This window comes from Vigna unguiculata, chromosome 2, assembly GCF_037176805.1.
Source record: "Vigna unguiculata cultivar grain cowpea cultivar isolate G323 ecotype 2 chromosome 2, ASM3717680v1, whole genome shotgun sequence".
Classification (NCBI taxonomy): domain Eukaryota; kingdom Viridiplantae; phylum Streptophyta; class Magnoliopsida; order Fabales; family Fabaceae; genus Vigna; species Vigna unguiculata.
In genome coordinates, this window is record NC_140793.1 from 4,013,678 (window position 1) to 4,039,547 (window position 25,870).

Sequence of the window (25,870 nt, forward strand, 5' to 3'; positions counted from 1 at the left end):
AGGAAGAAAATATCAAGAACATTCTACATAGGCAAAAATCTAGAACATTCCACACAAGTTGTGGCTAGCACTTTCTAGAATACTCTATAGGTCTATAAATACCCATGTACTCAATCATTTGATGAATGACAAAAACTAAGACCACATCTAACACACCACTCACTACTACAACTACATACTCTTTCCAACTACAACTTCCACATTCTATTATCTCCACAATTTTCTCTATCTCATCAACTATTCCTTTCACAACCTCAAAATACTATCAGACTCAAACCGACTCATCTCAACCTTTCGTCCAATCCGACTCAAATTTTTGGACCTGTGGGCTTTTTTTGTCCAAACCATTGAGGATTCCAAAACTTGAAAAATTTCAATTTTCTTTTTCTTTAAGTGAATTTCAAATTTTACTATTTTAATTATTTGAAATATCTTCTTAAAATCTCTCGATTTGAATTTCATTTGAATTTCCTCATTTAAACATATATTTTCCTTGAAAAAAATTTAAATTCTCCAAATTTACGCTCTTAAATTTCTCGTCCAAACACACCAGCTATTTTGCTGTATGCAAATTAATTCCTCCACCTCGCAAATTTTGCAAGAATTAATATTAAATTTACAAAAGTTAAATCGGTAGATTATTGTCAATTCTAATAGCACCCACCACACAACAATAATAAAGAAACGACGAAGACTTTTTCAATGATATAAAAGAGGAAGTTATAGTATCCTTCAATCATGCAGAATAAATAACAATAATTCGTGAATAGGAAGAAGACAAATTGTGAGTGTTCGAAAAAGGGTGTCCTTTCATTCTTATCTCTTGCAGCAGTAGTGAGTGTGAGCATTCTATCGCATGCTCTCTACTCGATTCAAGCAACGGAGTACATTCATCTGTCAGGAGGTGTATCGATCAGTGTAAAGTTAACTTCTGCTCTGATTTGAAATTCTAATCGTTTGCTTTGGTTTTCAATGGAAGCTGTAGCTGATGTGTTTGTGGTTATGTTTGTGTTTGTACAGTAACTCAACGTTTCAGAGTCTCTTTGAAATAATGGATCACCATTTGTTTCTTTCTCACCATTCTCCATTCTCTCTGCGTATTAGTTAAAGGAGGTAAGCTAATCTTTCATCATTTTCCACTTCCAAATTAGTTATATATCGACGATGATGAACAGCTTCAGTCTGAGGCTACTAGATAGATCTGCTTCTTCTTATGGATGAAAACACCAACAATTGTTGCATCTTTCTCATTTTCCCACAAATTACGACTAATATTTCCACTTTTTCTTTGCTTCACATACTCTCTTTTTCTTCTAAAATAATGCACTGATTTTTAATTAATTTATAATATTGCTATGGAAACTAAACTCCTTAATTTAATCTAATTAATTTATATATATTTTTTGAATTTAAATCATTTATTTGTGTGAGATTTATATTAAAAGTAGTATTTTAATTCATAAATTTAGATTTAAAATAGAATTTTTAGTTATTATAATTATAATAATAATTTAATTTTTTTATTTATCTTTTATTCAATGTGATTTTTATGCTTTTTTAAAAGACATAGATATGGTACATTTTGCATCTGCTAATCTTTTCTTTTATACTTCGATCGTCGTACCTCACTTAAAAAACCTATAATCAGACTAAATGCATGTATAAAATTAAAAATGGTTGGGGAAGACTGCATATCCAATATATTATTATATCAAGATTTAAGTTATAGCAAATATAATGTTTGTTATAATAATACCGTTTAAAAATAAATAAATAACTCAATAATAATTAGTAATTTAAAACAGTAAAAGCATTTAAAAAATGATAAATTTAAGTAAATAAATTGTTTTTTTATGGGACAAAGAGAAAGATAGAAATATTTAAACGGTTTTAGAATAGTATGGAACTCCGTCACAATTTTGTCTTTAAGAAATATCTCAAAGAATTAGAAAAAGATAAAATTATTTCAACTGTACTCGATCTTAACGATCTTAATTCCTAAACGATGTAAGATGACTTATCAGATATACCAAAACGCATAGTTAACAAAATATTACACATTACATATATTACAGTAATTAAAAAATAAATTTATAGCTATTATTTTATTTCGTATTACTTTTTTATAAACTTAATTATAAAAATTATTTTTTATTTTTATTTTTTTATTATCATAAAATAAAAATAAACACACGTACGTACGCCTATTGGCTGTTGTTTTCGATTGTTTATATTAAAAATGTTTTAATTAAATTAAAAAGAATACTTCTCTTAAAACATTTTTACTATGACATTTAATAAAAAAAATTAAATTAAATATATTTTTAGTTTTTATATTTATATACGAAATTAAAATTCATTCTTCTCTCAAAAATTTATATAAATTTATCTTCATATTTATGAAATATATATTTTCAATTTTTAACATTTTGATGAGCTGTCCTACCACAAAAGTGATATGGACACTGTCGAATACTTGGATCACAAGTGTAATTTAAGAAAAAAAAAATTGACATTTTCTTTATTTTCTTTTTCTTTTTACTTTTCCTTTCTTCTTCCGCGTCTTCTTTCCATTTCTCTGCCTTCACACCTGCACTTGATAGGTTATATATATTTTATTTTTCATATATATGAGTTACAGTTATAGTCATCGTTATGACATTGAGAAATTGTAGTTCTATATGATTATATGACATTAGTCTTATACATATAAGACCTTAGACATCACTTTAACCTTAAAACCTTAAGACAATGTTGTTTTATTCTTATATAATGTTCAACTTTGTCTTTTCTATCCAATGTGAGACTTTTTGATTCACATTTTGACTATTCCCAACATCTCCCCTCAAGAGTGAGTCCTTTGTTTTTTTTTTCTTTTTTCATATGGTATATTTTCCCTTCAGGTGTATGAGTGACCCCATCGGTGACCCCTTTTTGTTATAGTTATGGTTATGCGGTCAGTCACTCCGAACCATCGGCTCTGATACCACTGATAGGTTATATATATTTTATTTTTCACATATATGGGTTATGGTTATAGTCATGGTTATGACATTGAGAGATTATGGTTCTATATAATTATATGACATTAGTCTTATATATATAAAACCTTAGACACCACTTTAACCCCATAACCTTAAGGCAATGTTATTATGGGTCTTTATTCTTATATAATGTTCAATTTTATCTTTTCTATCTAATGTGAGACTTTTTGACTCACACTTGGACTATTCCCAACTTATCTCATCCATCTTCTCCTTTCTTCCTCTCTTTTTCCTTATTTATTTGTTACTTTGTGTGGATTTGTGATCCGTGATGCGTTAGTGTGTTGGGATTACGGTGAATAAAAGTGAATTTGGAGTGTTGTTGGTGAGGAGAGAGAGAAAAGAGAGTGTTGGTTGTGTTGTGAAGGAAAGTAGGTTGGAGAAGATGATGTCCGTTGGTGTGTGTGGTGTGGTGTCTGGATTTGGTTATGCAGGTGATCTTCATTCGTGCATCCCCATCATCATACTCTTCCTCACCTCACCACACTTAATCATACCTACAGAACACACGACAGAATAAAAATTCTCAGTGCCTCCAACTCACGCATAGAACTTCCATCACCAACCTTCTCCTACCAAAAAAACCCAACACAGAATCAACCCTTGTAATCACCATCTTCCTAACAACACAAAGACAAAAAGAAAACAGAGAACACAACTGCAAGGCCAACTATAGATACACAGTCTTTACAAAGATACCCCTCCGATTTAGGGCAACGGAGGAATGGGAAGTGGTGACAAGTCGTGCGGCAGCATTGAGGGCAACCCACCTTGATTGGGCGTGCTGAACGGTGGTAGTATCTCCGGCGGCAACGTCGAACGGAACTCGTCGGAGGAGACCAGTGGCGGTCTGGGATGGTGAAGGCGAAGATGGAGCAGCGATAGGGGTTGATTTGTTCTATCTCGCGGAAGAAGAAAGTCGAAGATCGAAGATTAGCGGCGCGTTGTGGATGAGGTGCAGGAGGGAAGAACAGGGGAAGAAGAAAGGGAAAATAAAAGGAAAAAAATGCCAAAAAAAGTATTTTTTTAAAATTACATATCTTAGGAACGTAACTGATACGTGTCCACATCAGCCGTTAGACATCTCAGCAAAAATTAACGTCATTAAAAAATAGAGATGTATTCACACATTTTATAAATATAAAAATGAATTTTATATAAATTTAAAAAAAATGACAAATTTTAATTTTATATATAATTACAGAAACTGAAAATATTTAACCCAATTCTTTTACTAAATCGATTGGACTCAATATGCTGATGTTGATTTCTTTTTAGGATTAACATACTAACCACATGATTTATTATCAATCAAAAAAATAAAATTGTCGAGTTCTATTTTCTAATAAAATAACTATCACACTGCAATTTTCTTTTGCGATTTGTTTGAATAGTATTATACTAGAAACATGATATTTATTTCTGATCTCATTATCAATTATGCATCATATACATAGAAGATGAACATTTTTAACATCGGAAAACTTTAATTAAAATCACATGCAATTAACATCATCTGAACAACAAATGGATGAGTAAGTGCTTGCTTATGCGACAAATTAACATAAAATTAATTAGAATTGATTTTTTAATATAGAATCAGTACGAGCTTGATTTCCAACATTAATTAGAAAGTAAAAATTTTAAAAAACTAATTCTTACTCTTACCTCAGAAAATTGATTTAGTTGAAATTAATTCTTCAACGTTAAACTAAACACACCCTAATGCAATGACACCGTTGATGCTTTCTCAAATAAATTATACTTATATTCACTAACTTTACGAAGGTACATGTTAGAAAAAAAAAAGTGATATTTAATGTACAATAGAAAATTTTGTGTAAAATTTTAAAAGCAGTTTGGTCTTAGTTTAATTTGAGAAAACCCGATGCTAGCATTATAGTTTACTTTAAACGGAGCTATTGTCCTTTCTAAGAGATTAAAAGTGTAACCACCTCAAAAGTTTATTTAAATCTATTAAATTTTTGTGCAGAATGAATTACTTGAAATTAAATGAGTATGTTTAATTTTATTTTTTTCTCTCCAGATGTATTAGTAAAGAAAAAAAATAAGAAACAAAATTATAATCAAAGTCAGTCAAACACAAGTATTTAAGTAATGAAATTGAACTATAATTCAACTTCGTAAACTAATTCAATAAGGTGGATTATATATATATATATATATATATATATATATATATATATATATATATATATATATATATATATATATATATATATATATATATATATATATATATAATATCTTGGTAATTTTTAAAAAACCAATTTATTTGAGGTTGTAATTCTTTCGAATAAAAATTATTTCAAAGTGATTCTTTATGAATAACGAACTTAGATTGTATCATATGGTTCATGAAGAGAGGAACAGGTTGGAGATTGAATAGATCTATGATCTTCATCTTCATTTTGTTGGTAAACGGGCCTAGGTATGGAATTAATTGTTTCTATACCTTGGAGATTGGTTTCAGGAGTAATTATTCTGGAAGAACTACCTTGATGTGTATGTTGTGAGGCTATTGAGAAGGATCTCCTAGCAGAACTATATTCTAATCTAGTAGCCTCAAATCTGGAGGAAAAGGAATTTCTTCTGTCAAAGATGATTTCTACTTTTCTTGTCTCAGTTTGTCTTATTTCCCGAAGTTCAAGAGTATGCCTTGGAGCACTAGGGGTAGCCCTATCTAACAGCCAAGAAATGGGTAAATCAACTTCATCCCATTTGATGAGCCTAGGAATTGTGACATTAGCTTTGGCCATGTTAGTGACAAATAGGGTTGTTTCCATATCGGTAGTTTTCAGTAGAACTCTAGAGTTACAGGTATTCATAACCTTGTACTGAATTCTATATAGCAATGCTGCAGGAAAAGATCCATCCTTCATGTTTAAACCATGAAGCCTAATGTTTAGAAATAATGAGTCTAGAATATTTCTATCCAAAAGACTCACCGGTTTGTTAGGAAAGTCTCTGAACTCTTCTTTGTTTTCTAATTATGTTTCAGGAATTTCTTCTTGATCAGAATTTTCCTCTAAGTTTGATAGTTTTGCATTATAAATTGTTTGTTGTTCTTTGATTTCTTTTATATCTTTTTTGATATTGTGGATTTTCGCTTGGAGATCCTGAATGGTTACTGGTTTAGAGGTAGATTTTTCTAACCTTTTGAAAATAGGTTTAAGATTATACCTATTTGTGACTAGTAAGTTTTTCCTAGAAGTTTGTTCTAGGGTTTGTTTGAGCTTATTCAAATAAGTTCTTTTTTATTAAGATCTGGAATGGAATTAATTACTTCAAATAAGAGATCTTGCTTTTTTGTTAAAACATTCACAATTGGAATGTTATCATTGTCAAAGGATGATTCTTGTTCATCCTCTTGGATTTCATTGAGATTTTCTTCAGAGAGTTCTGGATCAGATTCATCTTCTGAAGTTTCAGTTAGAAGGTTGTAGATCTTTTTTTCCACTTCTGGTTCTAGATTGAGATTGCTTAATTTTCTTTTGAGTCTACAGTATTTACTGGTATGACCCGGTTTCCTACAATTGTAGCAAATAATGCTTTTTGATCTTTGTGTTGGTGGTTTAGTTTGTGTTTTGTTTTCTTTAGATTGGAATGGTTTCCTAGACCTACGAAATTTTGGTTTACTATTCCTAGGTCTAGTACTTGGAAATTGTTTTTGTTTGACAACTTTCTTAGTTTTCTTTGTAAAGCATCCTGGTATACCAAACTGCTCACAAAACGTTTCGAGTTCTTTTCTACTTTGAGATTTTTCCTTAGCAAGTTGTCTTTGGAGTTTATCGTTTTGACATATATTTAAGGCTGTTTTTTGCACATAAGAGATAAGTTAACCATAAGTCAAATGGTCGTAAGGAATGATATTATCAGGGGTTAAACTTCTAATTTTTTCCCTGACCTTATCTCCTAATGATCTAGGAAGTCCTGCTAAGAATTTTTCTTTCCAGAAAGGTTGTTGACTATCTTCCCTAGTGTAAATTCTTGTAAGGAAAGTGTCTTTGTACCATTTGAAATCTCCTAAGGTTTTACACCTAAGATTTGATAATAATTCAGTAGACCTATCTTTCCATAAAGATGGATCTCCTATGAAGTGTTGGGCTATTGTAAACACCAAAGTGTTAACAGCATCTGGGATGGTTTCACCATTATTATAAATTGGATCGCCATTATCATCTATTTTGACAGCTAAAAAGATAGTTTTGTACCGATCTTTTTCTTGGATCTGTATTTGCCAAAATCCAGATTTCATGTCAAATTTGAAAAAGATTTTAGCAGAATGAAGCCTATTAAGATCTTTTTTGTTTGGAATAGGATATCTAATCCATTTTAAGGCTTGATTTAGGGGTTTATAGTTAATAACTAACCTTGGAGTACCCCTTTCATGTTCAGCTTGTTTATTAACATAAGAAGTTGCACATGACCAAGGCCTCTTGCTTGGTCTTATGAGTTTTTTTATTTAAAAGATCTTTGATCTTTGTTTGACAATGGCGAATAAGTTCTTCATTCATTTGAAAGCTTGTTTATTAACATAAGAAGTCAAATAAATGTTTCTTCCTAGACCAAAAGTTATTTGGTAGGTCAGAACAAATGGTTGACTCAGTTGAATGGAGTACCTTTTTGATTTTTTGTTGAATTTGGGGCAAGTTTAATTGGGAATCAATATTTTTAAAAGAAATTTCTTCTTTTAAAAAATTGATTTGATTTGATTTCTGTTGAATAAGATTGATTTGTTTGGTGATAGGTTTTCTAATAAATCTAAATATTATAGATTTACCATTGTGCTTGGTCAAGATTCCTTCTTCAGATATCTCTAAAGGGAACAATGTTTTGATAAAGGGTGTCCCAAAAATAACTTCATTTTTTAGGTCTTTGACTAGCAAAAATGGAGTTTCTATTTGATAATCTTGGCTTTCTATAATTGCATTAGATAATTTGTATTTGATTTTCAATTTAGAACCGTTAGTCGTGCTAAGTCTTTTAGATATTTTTTCAAAGTACCTAGTAGGGATTAATCCTTCTAAGATACAATTTGAATCTGCATCTGTGTCAAACAGAGTTGTTGGTTTAGTTAAGCTTTTCCATTGCTTATTTGCAGTGACCAAGATTGGATTGATATGTGAAGGAGTATTGAGTTCAGATTCATTATCTGAGCTTTGTTCTAAGATGGCTATGGTTTTTGTTGGTTGTCTAATTTTGAGTTTTGAAGAAATTTCTTCAGTGGGTTGAGGAGTATCGTGAACAACTATTGTTAGTAAATTATTAATCTTATTTAATAATTCACCATGATTTTGATCAGAAGTGGCTTTAGCTTTTAATAGGTTTTGTTTAGCCTTCTGACTTATTTTGAAAGGTTTGAACAAAGGTTTCTCTAATTGTTTTGAGGTAGATGTCTGCCCTGAAGAACTACCTATTTTCAAAAGTTCAGTTTTTGGAGAGATTACTTTTTCTCCTAAAACTTGAAGATATTTGTTTGTATAATTGACCTGTTCCATAAGGCTTTTGATATCTTTTGAAGAAAATTCTTCATTTAGGTCTTTGGTTTTGAAGGGTGCAGCTATTACTGGATTTCCCTTATCATCCCTAAGGTTAGGGAGTTGGTATTGTGTTTTTGGAGGTAGTTCGGTTTGAACTTTTTCTCCATCTTTGAGATGCCATATCGTGATGACATTAGTGGTTTTGAAATCTATGATTTCTTCTTGGAAATGATATTTTATATCATTTTTTATGGTATAAGCATGAAACCAATCAAAAAATGGGATATTGAGTTATCAATTTTCCCCTCTAGTACCAGAGCCTGATAGGGAACTAGGGTGATATTTATTATTGTTAAGTTAACATATATTAAGATAAATCTGGTAACATGGATTTTAGGTTTATTTTAATTTTGTATAAATCAAACTAGAGATCTGGTTCCTTTAGTTTAGATCTTAAGATGAATTATATCAATAAGTCTCGTGTCATGGGCAGTAAGCCTATCTTACCCATATTTGTCCTAAGATTTAGATCTAGCAACCGGAAATAAAAAAGAGAGTTTTTGTAAAACTAGATTTATTGGATACATGGAAATTTAACATTGATATATAATGCCTTATGAAACCAAATGAGGGTGGGATACCAAATATCATACAAAATGAGTAGTCTCCTTCGATCTTTTTCCCGTCGTCTTTCTATTAAAAGTTCTGCCTCCTCCTCTTCTACCTCAAATAGGTCAAATCAAAACTTGCTCACTAAGCATAATCAGACACAAGAGGAAATCCCTCCAAGAAATAGTATCTTCAAAGAAGAAGTTTGCTTTGAAGATATTAACCAAGCAATAGATAACTGGGAAATACCGAAGATTCCAAGGGAGGAACTGTATATCCCAGAAGAAAACAAACTTGTCCGAAATTCGGATTACATAACCAAAGGAGAAAATTGATCAGCAGAGGGGAAAAAATTTAAAGGATCGTAAAGAGAAGTAAGACACTATTCGGAATAGTAAAACAATATAATGTTGCAAATAATTAATGCGGAAATATAAAAGAAGACCAGATTTATATGGCGGTAGTCCACACAATACTAGTTAGAGGGAGAGGAGAAAAACATATAAAATAAAACCAACCAGATTAACGGAAATAAAAGAAAACTAGAACTGCGGTGGTCCACGCTGAACTGGCTAGAGGGAGAGAGAGAGAGAGAGAGAGAGAAAAATAGGAAAAACATTGAAAACCTTTATTGTTCTGAACGAGGAATACAATTAGATTTTGGAGAAAGGAAGAAAGAAAAAAGCTTACAAACTCAGAGGCCTTCTCTCTAACTTCTCTATCTGATGTTTTAGTAAATGAAAAAAGGGTGTCTCACAACATGGTCGAGCACTCCTTTTATAATCATAAATTTTAATGTTTCAACAGTACCAGTATCATGAGTGGAACTGTGGCTATAGTGTAGGTTATTAGTCTTCTGCTAGATTGATTCCGAAATAGTCATCTTCGTTCCGAAACACGTCATCTGAAGAGGCTGCCGAGGCTAAAGATCTTGGTAATGATTTCTTCGAGGAGGTTCCTTCATCATCTTTTAATAGCTTGAGAATATTCTGCAGATTTTCTGCAAAACTTTCTTTAGATTTTGAAGCTTTTAAGGCGGCAATAATTTGTGCTTTCTGGATAAGGAACAGAGAAGTTTCTAGATCTGCCAATTTTAGAAATTCTGAATTTGTCATAAACCATTTACGAACTTCTTCTGGACTTGCCTTAGAAGCGTCAAATTGAATCCACCACTTTACATAGGAATTCCTTTGTAATATTGGTAGTCTATTTGGATGTTCTTTCTTTCCGAACTTATATTGTCATGAGAATTCCCATGCTAAGGAAAATTCAGAGTAGAACTTCAAATCTGTAGGAGTTATTGAATCCTGGTCATATTTGATTTTAAACAATTTAAATCCTTCTTTTGTTGGGGAGGGAAGGATTTCTTCGATTGGTCCACAAAAGTCCCACCATTAGAGGAACGAATTTGAAAAATTATACTTGTTATTTCTTTTGAAATAAATTAGCCATGAATGACGATAGGTTTTATTTTGATACCAGAACACCCTGGTCCAAGCATCAATATAATCCCAATAATTATACCCAATGGGCACTAGTGTAGTTTTGGCCTTTTAACTCGTGTTATAGGCCTCGGTTGTTAGTTAACCGAAGCATAAAATGGCGCAATGGTACTTTTGCAATTTTTTCCAACTTTTATGTCGCGGTTCATTAGAAAATCGGTGCCAAAAGGTATGATATGTCTCCAAAATCTGTTTGTATTCCTCGTTCAAAACAATAAAGGTTTTCAATGTTTTTCCTATTTTTCTCTCTCTCTCTCCCTCTAGCCAGTTCAGCGCGGACTACCGCCGTTCTAGTTTTCTTTTATTTCCATTAATTTGGTTGGTTTTATTTTATATGCTTTTCTCCTCTCCCTCTGACTAGTATTATGCGGACTACCGCCGTATAAATCTGGTCTTCTTTTATATTTCTGCATTAATTATTTGCATCATTATCTTGTTTTACTATTCCGAATAGTGCCTTACTTCTCTTTGCGATCCTTTAAATTTTTTCCCCTCTACTGATCAATTTATATATATATATATATATATATATATATATATATATATATCATAAAATTGAATAAGTCTTTGGTTAATGTGAAATTTGTAATACACTCTCTTCAGAACATTGGGATTTGGTAATAAATGTAGGCTTGATATACCTAATTAATTTTTTTAAGACATTATTAATGGTCCTAATATCATATTAAGGTAGAGCCATTTAACCCTAACTTAATCTCACAAAATCAATTTAGTAAGGTGAGGTTTCTATCCACGTATATATTATAATTTGTAACACACACCTCACACTATGGACATCGAACATTCACATATCTCACAAATCTGACTCAAAAGACGAGTTGTACGAATCGTTGGGCCTACCCGACACGTTTAGGTCTCTGAGCCCGCTTGACACCCCTAAGTCGCTTGGCCCGTCTGCCCCGCCTGACCAATGTGGGTCGTCGAGCCCACCTGGTCTGTTTGGATCATCAGGCCTATTTGGGACGTCGAGCCTGTCTGACCCGTTTTGTGTTGTCGGGTAGCCCGATACGTATGGGTCATCAAGCCCGCACGACACATGTGGGTCGTTGAGTCCATCTGACCTGTTATGGTCATTAGGCCCATCGAGCCCGTTCGGCGCGTCTTTTGTCGTGCCTGTTCGGCCCATCTTGATTGTCGTGCCCGTCTGACCTCTCTTTGTCATTGGTCCCATTAGGCCCATCTTGGTCGTTGGCCTCATTCGACCCATCTTGGTGTTTAGGTTTGTGTTACCCGTCTTGGTCTTTGGGCCCATCCAACCTATCTTGGTCATCGGGCTCATTTGGCCCGTCTTATGTCGTTAGGCCTATTCGATCCGTCTTGGTCGTTGGGCCCGTTTAACTCTCGTCTTGATTGTCGAGCCCATCTGGTCAGTCTTGGTTGTTAGGCTCGCCCGACCCGTCTTGTTTGTCGGGCCTGTCCGACTTGTCTAGGTCATCGGGCTCGCCCAACCCGTTTGTGTCGTCAAGCCAGTCGAATACGTGTGGTTCATCTGGTCCGCCCAGCCTATGTGGGTCGCCAGGCCTGCACAACCAGTTTTTGTTGTCGGGCCTGCTCGACCTTTCTGAGTTGTCGGGCCTACCCGATCTGTCTTGGTCGTCGGGCACACCTGGCTAGTCGAGCCTATCTATAAACCGGACCATATTGACAACTCTACTAGAGATGTCTAGAACTCTACTAGAGATGTCTAGAGTGTGAGGTTAAGTGAGAAGAATTTCAAATTCCACCTATTTTGAGGGTATTTGAATTTATACTAATTTAGCTAATTGAAATACTTCCAAAAAGAATGTTTGCATTTTAAATGCTTTTGAATTTCTCTATCTAAACAAAGGATTTTATTACAAAAGAAATATAAATTTTTTAAAAAATGAATTACTTCATTAAAAATGCTCTATCCAAACACACCATAAAAGTTTCACTTTGATTTTTTAAAGCTTTTCTATCAAATCAAGATGATACTTTTAATAACTTAACATACTAATTTAGTCAATTTGATGATATATTATTAGTTTAACATATTAATTTAGTCTTAATGACATGGAAAATTGTGAAAATTGTCACCCTCCAAAGCCTGTTGAAAATTTAATTTAGTCTCATTAAAAATTGTAAGGATTTAAAGTGAAGATTTTGTATTTAAAAGAAAAAAATTGAAAATTAAATTATAGATAGAAAGCAAAGTGTCTTATATTACTGGAAATTTTTTGAAGAGAGGGTACACGATAAACTTGATCTTAACTATTTAAACGGGGAAAATGGTGAATTAATATATTTCATTATAGTGAATTAATATAAGTAACAAACGTTGAAGACTTTGAAATTATAGTTTTGTATAACGAATTGTTTATAAAGTGATTTTCGGTGTAAAGTGTAGAATTCTTGTTACTCATCAAGTCACCAATCGGATCGTGCATATAATAACTTAATTCCTATAATCCTCTATCACAATTAACAGTTTAAGGAATTATGAATTTTTGTTCTTTTTCTATTTGAAAATTTCATCTAAAATTGAATAATATAAAAGTGTTGATATAAATTAAAATAAATATAACAAAATTAAACTTACATATAATGTTAATTTTGTATATAATGCATGTTTTGGTTTAAGCTTTGGTTAAATATATTTTCTACTGGTACACTTTTTTTTTCCTATTTAACAAATCTTCTCATCCACATGTATGTTTGAACATGATTATTTAAACTTATTTAAAAGAAATGTTAACTAATATAGTATATTTAAACAAATTGATGAATGAATATTTTATTGAATGGCAACCAAGCCTTTAAATAACAGCAGAAATACAATTGTAACTGACACAAACAAAATAACAGAATAAAAAATAAATCCCGTAACAGACTCAACAAATATACTTCAACAAACCCTCCCTTAAACTAACTGCACCCATGCACTTTGTTTAAAGTTGGAATTTCGCACACTCCGAGCAGTTTTCGAAATTTCAGAAAAGAATCCAATTTTAAAGGCTTGGTCATAATATCTGCAATTTGGTCCTGTGTTCCGCAATGAACTAGCTCAATGACCCCATCTCTTGTGAGATCTCTGAGGAAGTAAAACCTTACATCTATGTGTTTACTCCTTCCATGCATAACTGGGTTTTTGGACAATTTGATAGTTGAGCAATTATCACACATTATCAGAGTACTTTCTGTTTGGTCCAATCCTATCTCCTTTAGGACCCTTCTCATCCAAATTGCTTGACAAGCACATCCAGCTGCTGCAATGAACTCAGCTTCTATGGTGGAAAGTGTGACAATTGGTTGCTTTTTGGAGGACCAAGCAACACTGCCTTCACTCATTAGGAACACATATCCTGATGTACTTTTTCTATCCTCCACATCTCCAGCATAGTCACTATCAGTAAAACCCAATAGCTTCTCAGTTCCTCCTCTTTTATATAGAATCCCATAGTTTTCAGTACCCTTTAAATACCTAAGAATTCTCTTAGCCACTTTAGCATGCATTTCTGTTGGTTGAGTCATATACCTGCTAATTAAGCTGACCACAAACATCAAATCTGGTCGGGTGGTAGTGATGTACATCAAACTACCAACCATTTGTTTGAAATGAGTTTCATCAATTTTGACTCCCCCTTCATCTTTACATAAATTATTTCCTAGCACAATAGGATTGTTGACAAAATTACTTTCCTCCATGCCAAATCGCCTCAGAATTTCTTGAGCATATTTCTTTTGGTATATGTAAATCCCATTAGAACACTGCAACACTTCAATGCCTAAGAAAAATCTCATTTTTCCTAAATCTGTCATCTCAAACTGTTGTTGCATGGATTTCTTAAAATGATTCATCATAAGCTCATCATTTCCTGTGTATATAAGATCGTCTACATAAACACTGATAATAAGAATCTTACCTTCTTTGCTCCATTTGAAAAAGAGTGTTTGCTCATTTTGACTTTGCTGAAAACCTTCACTAACAAAATAAGACTCAATGCGGCTAAACCAAGCTCGTGGTGCTTGTTTTAGACCGTATAAAGCCTTGTGGAGTTTATAAACCATATGTTCACTTCCTTTCTTCTCATATCCTTTTGGTTGAGCAACATACACGTCTTCCGTTAAGGTTCCATGTAGGAAAGCGGATTTGACATCAAATTGATAGATACTCCATCCTCGTTGTGCAGCAATTGCTATTACCATTCTAATAGTATCCATCCGAGCTACAGGGGCAAAAACTTCATTGTAGTCAATACCATGCTTTTGTGAATACCCCTTAGCCACGAGGCGAGCTTTGAATTTATCCACTTCTCCATGTTCATTTACTTTGGTTTTGTATATCCATTTAACTCCAATCTTCTTTGCACCATTCGGTAAATCAACTAATTCCCAAGTATGGTTCTTCTCTATAGCTGTGATCTCATCTTCCATGGCTTGCCTCCATTTAGAACTTTTTACTGCATCCTCAAAACATATTGGATCTGCAGAATCTACCAAAGCCATATGCACGATATCTTCATCTTCTGACAGTCCTTCTCCTGACACATAATCTTCCATCCACCTTGGAGCATGTCTTATTCTTCCATCTTCATCTACAACATTTTGTGTTGTATCAAGTTGATCTTCAATCTGATCAGTCTCTTCAATTTCGTTCTCCTCAGTTGGGTTTGCATCAGTATGATCATATTCATAAAATTCGTTGTTTCCACCTTCTGAATCTACTTGCAAGTTTTCTTTGGAGGCTGCATTCCAATCCCACTGTTTTTCTTCTTCAAAAATGACATCCCGACTTATTAAAACTTTTCTTGATGTAGGATCATATAACTTGTACCCCTTTGATTCATCACTAACACCAAGGAGAACACATTTAACACTTTTACCTTCTAATTTGGTCCTCTTAGCATCTGGAATATGTGCATGTCCTACACATCCAAATACTCTAAAATGCTCAACAGAAGGTTTCTCACCACTCCATGCCTCCTCTGGTGTCATTCCTTTAACTGCCAACGTGGGGGATCGATTTAGAACATATGTTGTCCACTTCACAGCTTCAGGCCAAAACATTTTCGGAACTCCCTTGGCAGACAACATTGATCTGACTAGGTTCAACACCGTCCTGTTTTTACGCTCGGCCACTCCATTTTGTTGTGGAGTATAAGTTGTAGTTAATTGCCTCTTTATCCCATTCAATTTACAAAAATCATTGAACTCTGCTGAATTGAATTCTCCTCCTCTGTCTGTACGTAAACATTTGATAGCCAAACCACTTTCTTTCTCAACGAGCATTTTAAAACACTTGACATGATGGAATGCTTCTGATTTTTCCAATAAAAAATATACCCAAGCTTTTCTAGAATAGTCATCTATAAAGCATAAGAAGTACCTTTTTTGACTATTGGATGCTGGTGTAATAGGACCACAAATGTCTGCATGAATCAATTGTAATTTTTGGGTTGCTCTCCAATGACTTTGTTTAGGAATTGGCTCACGATGTTGCTTCCCTTGAACGCAATCAGTACACATAATTGTAGAGGTAGGCAGCAAAGGCAAGCCATGAACCATCTTGCTTTTCTGAAGCAATTGTAAACCTTGGTGGCTGAGATGAGCGTATCTGCAATGCCACAAATGAGGAAGTTCTTGTGTTGTGGTGTTGAAACATATTTCTGTTTTTTTTGAAATCCTTGCAGGTAATATAAACATCCTGTTTGGAGTCATCTTGATTTGTAAGATTAATCCTTTGTGAGGATGATATATATTGCACCATCCTGACTTAAATATGATGGTTAACCCTTTCTCTTGCAGCTGGCCAATACTCAATAGATTATTCTTGAGCTCAGGTACGTAAAAAACATCTTGTATCACATGAGTGACACCATTGACATTCAGCTTCACATTTCCTTTGCCAAAAACGTTCATCTTGGTGTTGTTTCCAAGCTTTACTACATGTCTAAAAGATTCATCAATCTCATTGAAATTTGATTTATCTCCACACATGTGATTTGAGCATCCTGAATCGAGAAACCAAGCATCTTCCTTGCTTGTTTGATGTTGAAGAAGCCCAACGTGAGACATTAGCAATATTTCTTCTTCTTCGTCAAATTCTGCATAATTAACCTCCTTGTCCAATGAAGGACATTCATACTGGTAGTGACCTAGCTTGTGGCATTTAAAACATTCAATCGTTGCTCGATTGAAAATTTGCCTTCCTCTTCCTCTCCCACGTCCTCTTCCTCTTCCTCTTCCCCTTGTGCCAACATTATCTGAACGCACTGTTAATGCTTGTTCTTCTCCGCTTGATTTGATAAACTTTTGCTCATGAACAACTAGAGAGCTTTGTAGTTCATCAATAGTAAGTTTGTCAATGTCCTTAGATTCCTCAATTCAGACAACAACATAATTGAATTTCTCAGTTAAGGTTCTAAGGATTTTTTCGACAATAGTAACTTCCTTCATATCTTCACCATTACTCCGCATCTTGGTCGCTACATTCATAACACGAGCAAAATATTCAGTTATGGCTTCACCCACTTTCATTTCCAGAACTTCAAAGTCTCTTCTCAGAGCTTGGAGAAGAGAACGCTTTACTCTAGCATTTCCAGCAAACTTTTTCTTCATTGAATCCCATATCTGCTTCGATGTGCGTTTTTCCAAAATTTGCTCAAGAATTGTTCTATCAATGGCTTGAAACAAATAGTTCTTAACTTTGAGATCTTTCGTAATCAGATCCTCCAACTCCTTTTGTTGCACCTCAGTCAACTCCACTCCTTCTGCAGCGTCATAACCACACTCCACCAAATGCCAATAACCCTTTGATCTTAAAAGGTTTTCCATAAGCATGCTCCAATGGTCATAATGACCATCGAAACGTGGTATGGCAGGTTGCACGAAGCTCTTATCCTCACTCATTTTATGATTCACTCAAAGTCTGTCGCTTTTTTTATATCAGGTCCCAAGATGGAGCTCTGATACCAATTTGTTAACTAATATAGTATATTTAAACAAATTGATGAATGAATATTTTATTGAATGGCAGCCAAGCCTTTAAATAACAGCAGAAATACAATTGTAACTGACACAAACAAAATAACAGAATAAAAAATAAATCCCGTAACAGACTCAACGTAACAGACTCAACAAATATACTTCAACAAGAAATGTTCGACAAAATAATCAAAGTGACGAAAAATATATTTAAAAACTCTTATCACACCTAAACTTTTTAAAACCAATAATGATTAAAGTTATTAGATATTTTTTATTGTATATCCCATAATTGACTATTTAGGATAGAAAACATTAAATTTAATTACTACACAATAACTTGATAACCTTTTTATGTAATTTTATTATAAAAGTGATGTAGCAGAAAATGTAGCAGAGAATCCAAATTCATCATTTTGTTATCTAATATATCTAAATATAATTGCAAGACATACTATAAGCGTGTCTATCTTTTGTTGTTCAGGATCAAGAAAGTGTTATATGTTGAAACAAATTGATGGAGTGTGTCTTGGGTTTTGCATCTTCTATTTCAAGAGATTTAGTGTGTGGAGCAGTAAATCAATTGCGTTATCCTTGCTGCTTTAACGATTTCGTCAAAAAGCTTGAAGAAGACGAGGGAAATTTGATTATAACAAGAGATGGCGTCCAAAAATTTATTGCGTATGCCAATACACAAACAAGAAAGACTAGTGAAATTGTTGACAAGTGGTTACAAGATGCTATCAATGATGTAGACAATGTGAACGAGTTACTGAAAGAGGCAAGAACAAAAAAAATTTGTTGCTTTGGGCACTTTCCAAATTGGATTTGGCGATACCGTGTAGGAAAAAAGTTAGGAAATAAATCTGTGGACCTCAAAAAGTTCATTGATGAGGGTAGACAATATGTGCCATTTGACCGCATCGCTACGCTTCCTTCAAACATCCTTGACATTCTTTCAGAAAAATGCATGAATTTTGAAAGTAGAGAATCTGCATACGAGCAACTACTGGATGCAGTGAAAAATAATGATGTTTCCATGATTGGGTTGTATGGGATGGGGGGTTGTGGTAAAACCACATTAGCAATGGAGGTTAAGAAATTAGTAGAAGCAGAGCATCTTTTTGAAAAAGTTCTTTTCGTACCTGTTTCTTGTACGGTGGAAGTTCAAAGGATTCAAGAAAAAATAGCAAGTTCACTGCAATATGTATTTCCATAATCCGAAGAAATGCAGAGAGCCCAACGATTATGCTTGAGATTAACACAAGAAAAAAATATTCTTATGATTCTAGATGATGTGTGGGAGAAACTTGATTTTGCTCGCATAGGGATTCCCTCCTCCGAACACCACAAAGGTTGCAAGATTCTCATTACCGCTAGATCGGTAGAAGTTTGTATTTCAATGGATTGTCAAAGAAAGATTTACCTGCCAATTTTAACGGATGAAGAAGCATGGACTCTTTTCCAAAATAAAGCACTTATATCAAAAGACACCCCTGATACCTTGAAGCGTATGGCAAGATTAATTTCTGATGAATGTAAACAATTGCCTGTTCTCATTGTAGCTGTTGCTAGTAGTTTGAAGGGAAAAGCTGAGACAATATGGAGTGTTGCACTGAATAAATTAAAACATTCTAAGCCAATAAATATTGAAAAAGGTTTGACTGATCCCTACAAGTGCTTGCAGTTGAGCTATGATAATTTGGATGATAAAGAAGCTAAATCACTATTCCTGTTGTGCTCCGTATTTCCTGAAGATTTTGAAATTCAAGTTGAAGTTTTAACAAGATGTGCAATAGGATTAGGTGTAGTTGGAGAAGCTCAGTCATATGAAGAGGCAAGGAGTGAAGTGATTGCAGCTAAAATTAAGCTTGTTAGTTGTTGTTTATTGTTGGATGCAGATGATGAATGTGTCAAAATGCATGACATAGTTCGTGATGTGGCCCACATAATAGCAAAAGATGAGAATAATATGATCAAGTGTGAAGAGGAAAAAGATGTTACGGTGGAACATAACTCAGTAAGATATCTATGGTGTGTGAAATTTCCAAATGATTTGGATTGCTCCAATCTTGAGTTTTTATTCTTACGGACAAAGAAAGAATTTGATGAAATTTTCAAAACAATGGGAATGCTCAAAGTTTTGATTCTTGTCAACGATGAGGATGAAAACACACCGTTGCCAAAAATATCTTTCCAAACATTAACAAATCTTCGTTATCTACACATCTATGGTTATGAGTTGAGCGACTTCTCATTTATTAGAGATATGAAGAAACTTCAAAGTCTTTCACTGCATGGTTGTTCATTGCCTTCATTTCCTGAATTACAAAGCGATGTAGCAATTACACAACTAACAACCTTAAAATTGTTAGAGTTACACATATGTGACATTAAACTGAAGAATTTTGAAGTGATCAAGAGAATCCCACTACTGGAAGAGTTGTACATTATTGATATTGCAGGAGAATGGTATGCTAATAGTGAAGACAATATTGAATTCTTTAAGACGTTTAGTGTTCCCGAAACACTGCAAAGGTATGGAATTGTGTTACGGTCCCGCGAATTTGGCCATTATAATCATGAAGATGTTTACCTTCATGGAAGAACTTTATTACTTAACCATTTTGACATATCAAATGAGGTAATAAAGGGTTTGGCAAAAAAAGCAAAGGATCTATTTGTAGGAAATATTGATGGAGGCGCAAAAAATATGATCCCTGATATATTTGAAATTGAAGGGGGAGGTTTGAATGAGTTGAATAAGTTGGAGATACTTGGTTCTGAAGAGTTAGAATGTTTGATTGACACTACTAATAATTCAAGTGAGGTGATGAATGTCTTCTCCCAGTTGCATACGCTGAAAATGGATGACATGGAAAATCTAAAAGTTATATGGCATTGTGTTGTACCTGCCAATGGGCCTTTCGAGAAGTTAGAGAAGCTGTATTTAAGTGATTGTCCACAACTGACATCTCTCTTCACGTATGTCGTGGCTCAACGATTGGTACAATTGAAAATATTAAAAATAAAAAGATGTAATGAATTGAAACATATATTAACAGATGGTGAGAAAATGGAGAAAAGTCAAGATGAATTCAGCACCTGGCATCCTGTACGAATCTTCCCGAATTTGGAGGAAGTAAAGATAAAGAGCTGTAAAGAATTAAAATATATATTCTCGGGCAACATTGTAGGAGGCTTAGGTCAATTGAAAGTTCTCGAGATAGAGGAATGCGACATGCTAGATCAAATAATTGGGGATATAGTTCCATTAGCAGAGCAAGATAGAAAAGAAGAAGTTGATGAAATCATTGAGGAAGGTAAGCATCCACATTCACATAGCACTTCAATTCCAACAACAACAGTTCTGAAGCATAACCCAGGTACATTTTTCTTTTTTCATTTCTAAATATGTTTAAGCGTGTATTAGGAAGTCTATGTTAACAAACAAGTCTCTCTGGATAAACACTCTTTTGTATTCAGATTTGTTCTGTGTTGAAATGAAGCACTACATGATCCTTTTATAGGCCTTTGGACATGACCCTTCAACTACATTCATTAAATATAACTACTACCTAACTCACAATTAATGAACTCTATTGCATGCTTAATCATAGCTAAAACCCACTCTCAACCTTTTGCAATCTCTTAGACAATTAATATAACAACTTCCAACTACCCACATTTAAGTTTACCTAACAAAATCCCCCCGTAAACTTAAATGCTCTTCTTATCCTTCATTCCAAGTATCATCTTGTTGTTCTCAAATAGAGAGGATGGCAGCGGCTTTGTAAACATATCTGCAGCTTGTGCTCGACTTTCAACGTGCTCCAACTCTACATTTCCTTCTTTCACTTGTTCTCGGATGAAGTGAAATCGAACATCAATGTGCTTGCTTCTCTCATGATTGACCGGGTTCTTTGCCAATTCAATGGCCGACTTGTTATCAACTCGGATCACAGTCCCCTTTTCTTGCTTCAATTCCAATTTGCTTAGAAGGTTTCTAAGCCAAACTGCATGGCAGACACTCCAGGATGCTGCAACGTACTCTGCTTCACATGTTGACAATGTTACAATGGGCTGTTTCTTTGAAAGCCAGGTGAACGATGTGCTCCCCATGAAGAATACATATCCAGACGTGCTTTTCCGGTCATCAACATCTCCACACCAATCACTGTCTGAGTAGCCAACTAGTCGGTAATCATCCGTCCTAGTATACATCAGACCAAGTGACACAGTTCCTCTCACATACCTTAAAATTCTCTTTAGGGCCTTCCAATGAGTATACCTTGGTTCCTCCATATACCGACTTGCTATTCCAACACTCAGCATTAAATCTGGTCTGGTATTTGTAAGATACCTGAGACTTCCAATCAGACTTCGGTATTTGCTCGCATCAACTCGGTCTCCATCTGCATACTTAGAAAGTTTTGTGCCCGGTTTCATAGGGGTGGAAACCGGGTTGCAACTCGTCATCTTGAACTTCTTTAAGACATCCTCAGCATACCCTTCCTGCGACACAAAGATACCGTCCTTCCCTTGAATGACTTCCAAACCAAGGAAATACTTCATAAGACCTAAGTCGGTCATCTCGAACTCCTTCTTCATCACTTCTTTAAATGCTTCAATTAGCTCAACATTATTCCCCGTGAAGATAAGATCATCGACATAGAGGGCAATGAACATCACATCTTCTCCTTTCTTCTTTATGTAAAGAGCATGTTCATAAGGGCACTGCTCATACCCATTCTTCTTGAAGTAAGTGTCGATTCTTTCATTCCATGCTCGTGGAGCTTGCTTCAGGCCATAAAGTGCCTTCTTCAATCTCAACACTTTCTTCTCTTTGCCTCTTCGCATGTATCCAAGTGGCTGTTCAACATATACTTCCTCCTCCAAGACTCCATTCAGAAATGCTGACTTCACATCCATCTGCAAGATTGTCCATCTGTGTTGAGCTGCTAAGGAAATCAACAACCTGATTGCTTCCATCCTCGTCACTGGAGCGAATACTTCATCATAGTCTATTCCTTCCTTCTGCTTGTACCCCTTCACTACGAGTCGAGCTTTGTATCGCTCAACTTCTCCTTCAGCGTTTGTTTTCTTCTTGTACACCCACTTTACGCCAACAGGCCGAGCTCCTTTGGGCAAATCGGTTAGCTCCTACGTGTTGTTGCGTTCGATTGCTCCGATCTCTTCATTCATTTCAATTTGCCACTTCTCCTCCTGCACGGCCTCTTCAAAGTTCAAGTCTTCTGAATCTGCCAAGAAACATACAACATGTACTTCGTCAGTCGAGTTGTATATGTCTTGCAAGCTTCGTGCTCTAGGCTGTAGAGGTTCATCTTCTTCATCAGAAGTCTCATGAACTCTCACAGCTGGTGGTGTATCTACTTCCAAGCTTCTAGACTCCTTCTCCGAGTTGTTCCACTACCACTCGCTCTCTTCATCAACTTGAACATCTCGGCTCATAATCACCTTCTTTGTTATTGGGTTGAACAACCTATACGCCTTGGTTTTTTCGTCGTACCCAATAAACACGTACTTCTTGCTCCGATCTTCAAGTTTGGTCCTTTGTTGAGCAGGAACATGACCATAAGCAATGCTACCAAACACTTTGAGGTGAGACACACTCGGCTTTCTTCCGCTCTAGACTTCTTGCGGTGTTTTCTCGTTCAGCTTAGCATGTGGACTTCTATTTTGCACATAGATGACACATTGCACTACTTCCGCCCAAAACTCCTTAGGTACGTTCTTGCTTTTCAACATTGTACGAACCATGTCAAGTATGGTTCGATTTTTCCTCTCAGCTACTCCATTCTGTTGGGGTGAGTATGGTGCTGTCAGAAATCTCCTTATTCCTTGCTCCTCACAATACTTCATGAGCTCGGATGAGATGAACTCGCCTCCTCGGTCAGACCTAACATATTTGATAGGCATGTTGGTCTCCTTTTCAACCATTGCTTTGAACCTTTTAAACACTTGGAACACCTCGGATTTCTTCTTCAAAAAATACACCCATGTTTTTCTTGAAAAATCATCTATGAAAGAAATGAAATACCTTTTCCTACTGAAAGATTCAGGGGTAATTGGTCCATAAATGTCTGTGTGAATTAATCTGAGTTGTTCCTTTGCCCGGTACTCGGCAGTCCTCGGAAATGAGGTCCTTGGATGCTTCCCGAGCACGCACTCTTCACAAAATTTCTTTTCAAACTCCGCCGTCGGGAGTCCTCGCACCATCTCCTTTTTCACCAACTCGGCTAGTCCACCAAAATGAAAGTGGCCAAACCAGAAGTGCCACATCATAGCTTCATCCTTCACATCAAGTTTCAAGCACCTCTCTTGGACTATTTTCAAGTCCAGCTTGTACATCCTGTTCTTCTTCATCTCTACTCGGGCAATCAATCGATCCGACTTGTCTTTCAAGTATAGTACTCGGTCTTTCATCAAAACCGAGTAGCCTTTCTCCATCAGCTGGCCCATGCTCAATATGTTGCTCTTCAGATCGGGTACATAGTACACATATATGATTTCTCCAACTCGGTTGTTCTTCTGTAGGTACCAAATTGTACCCTGACCTTTTACTGCCACCTTTGATGCATCTCCAAATGATACGTGTCCAGCGTCAACTTTGGTGAGCTCCTTAAAAAGATTCTCATCACCACACATGTGGTTGCTTGCTCCTGTATCAAGGTACCAAACTGAGTTGTCAGAACAGCTCGGACTTAGCTCGGCACCTGATCTCCTGGACATCATCAATATTCCTTCTTCCTCAGCATCCTCAGAAAGGAAGTTCGTTTCCTTCTTGCTTTCAGATCGACAGTCCTTTGCGAAATGTCCAACCTTCCCACAATTGTAACATTTGACTCCTGAGTAGCAGTCTTTAGCAAAATGACCGTACTTACCACATTTGAAGCACTCAACTCTTGAGTTATTCGAATGACCTCCTCGGCCTCTACCACCACGACCTCCACCTTGTCCTCGTCCACGCCAATTTTGTTGGCCGACCTGTTCTTGACCTCTTTCATATCCTCCTCTTCCTCTACCACCTCGGCCTCGAGTGTTCTGAGTATAAGGAACCTTCTTCTCCCTAATGGTTGCCTTTGCTTGGAGTGCTTGATCAAGGGACTCCTCCTTCTTCTTCCTTCTCCGCTGCTCATGCGCTTCAAGCGACCCAGCAAGCTCTTCCACCGAGAGCGCTGTCAAGTCCTTTGATTCCTCTATTGCGCAAACTATATTCTCGAAGTCGTCGGTTAACGACCTCAAGATTTTCTCCACCACTCGGCAAGCGGGCAACGTCTCTCCATTTCTACCGAGCTGATTCGCTACGGTCTCAACTCGGGAGACGTACTCGGCAACCCCTTCATCTTCCTTCATCCTCATCCTTTCAAGCTCGCCTTTGAGAGTTTGAAGCCGAACTTGCTTCACACGGTTATCCCCTTTGTATGCCTTCTCCAGAATATCCCACGCTTCTTTTGAAGACATAACATTTGCTATCTTCTCAAAGCCGGACTCATCAACAGCTCGGTACAGCACGTACAAAGCCGTTTTGTCCTTTGCTCGTGTTGCTTTTAACGTAGCAATCTGGGCTATCGTCATTTCTCCAATATCCTCTGGTTCTTGGTGCCCATTTTCGACCACCTCCCATACTTCTTGGGAACCAAGGAGAGCCTTCATCTGCAGGCTCCAGTTATCATAGCTGACGCCTTTTGATAACTTCGGCAGGGGCATGCTGTTAGCTAAGTTGGCCATCTCGATCAAACTCTCTAACTCACTCAAACACTCAGGCTCTCAAGCTCTGATGCCAATTTGTTGACAAACAAGTCTCTCTGGATAAACACTCTTTGTATTCAGATTTGTTGTGTGTTGAAATGAAGCACTACATGGTCCTTTTATAGGCCTTTGGACATGACCCTTCAACTACATTCATTAAATATAACACTACCTAACTCAAAAATTAATGAACTCTATTGCATGCTTAATCATAGCTAAAACCCACTCTCAACCTTTTGCAATCTCCTTGACAATTAATATAGCAACTTCCAACTACCCACATTTAAGTTTACCTAACCGTGTACATGTTACTGCTTAGTTCAAATTTGTGACACATGTAGGTTCCAACTTATTAGTAAGTTACATGAAAATTGTGAATATGTTATTGTATACGAAAATTTTAAGCATAGTAATTTTATTAATCTAGTTTTATTTTCCATTGGTAAGCTTCAAACTGAAGACATTATTAATC

The 25,870-nt window shown here is 35.4% G+C and overlaps 1 protein-coding gene and 1 pseudogene across 2 annotated transcripts in view; one reads left to right on the top strand and one right to left on the bottom strand.

The window, feature by feature from the left end:
* Nucleotides 1-723: 723 nt before the first annotated feature.
* The window catches only part of LOC114173671 (uncharacterized), a 49,958-nt pseudogene continuing 24,811 nt past the window's right edge, over nt 724-25,870 (top strand). The window contains exons 1-3 of the transcript XR_014993067.1: nt 724-918; nt 1,021-1,113; nt 18,110-21,011. The product of XR_014993067.1 is annotated as an uncharacterized LOC114173671 (transcript). The remainder of the gene's footprint in view (nt 919-1,020; nt 1,114-18,109; nt 21,012-25,870) is intronic.
* Nucleotides 17,026-17,550, bottom strand: LOC146888225 (uncharacterized). The gene has a single exon (XM_085669742.1). The coding sequence runs from the start codon at nt 17,548-17,550 to the stop codon at nt 17,026-17,028; it is 525 nt and encodes a 174-aa protein (XP_085525868.1).

Coding starts and splice junctions, on each gene's coding strand:
- LOC146888225 (XM_085669742.1), bottom strand. CDS start 17,550: ATGAGTGAGGATAAGAGCTTCGTGCAACCTGCCATACCACGTTTCGAT.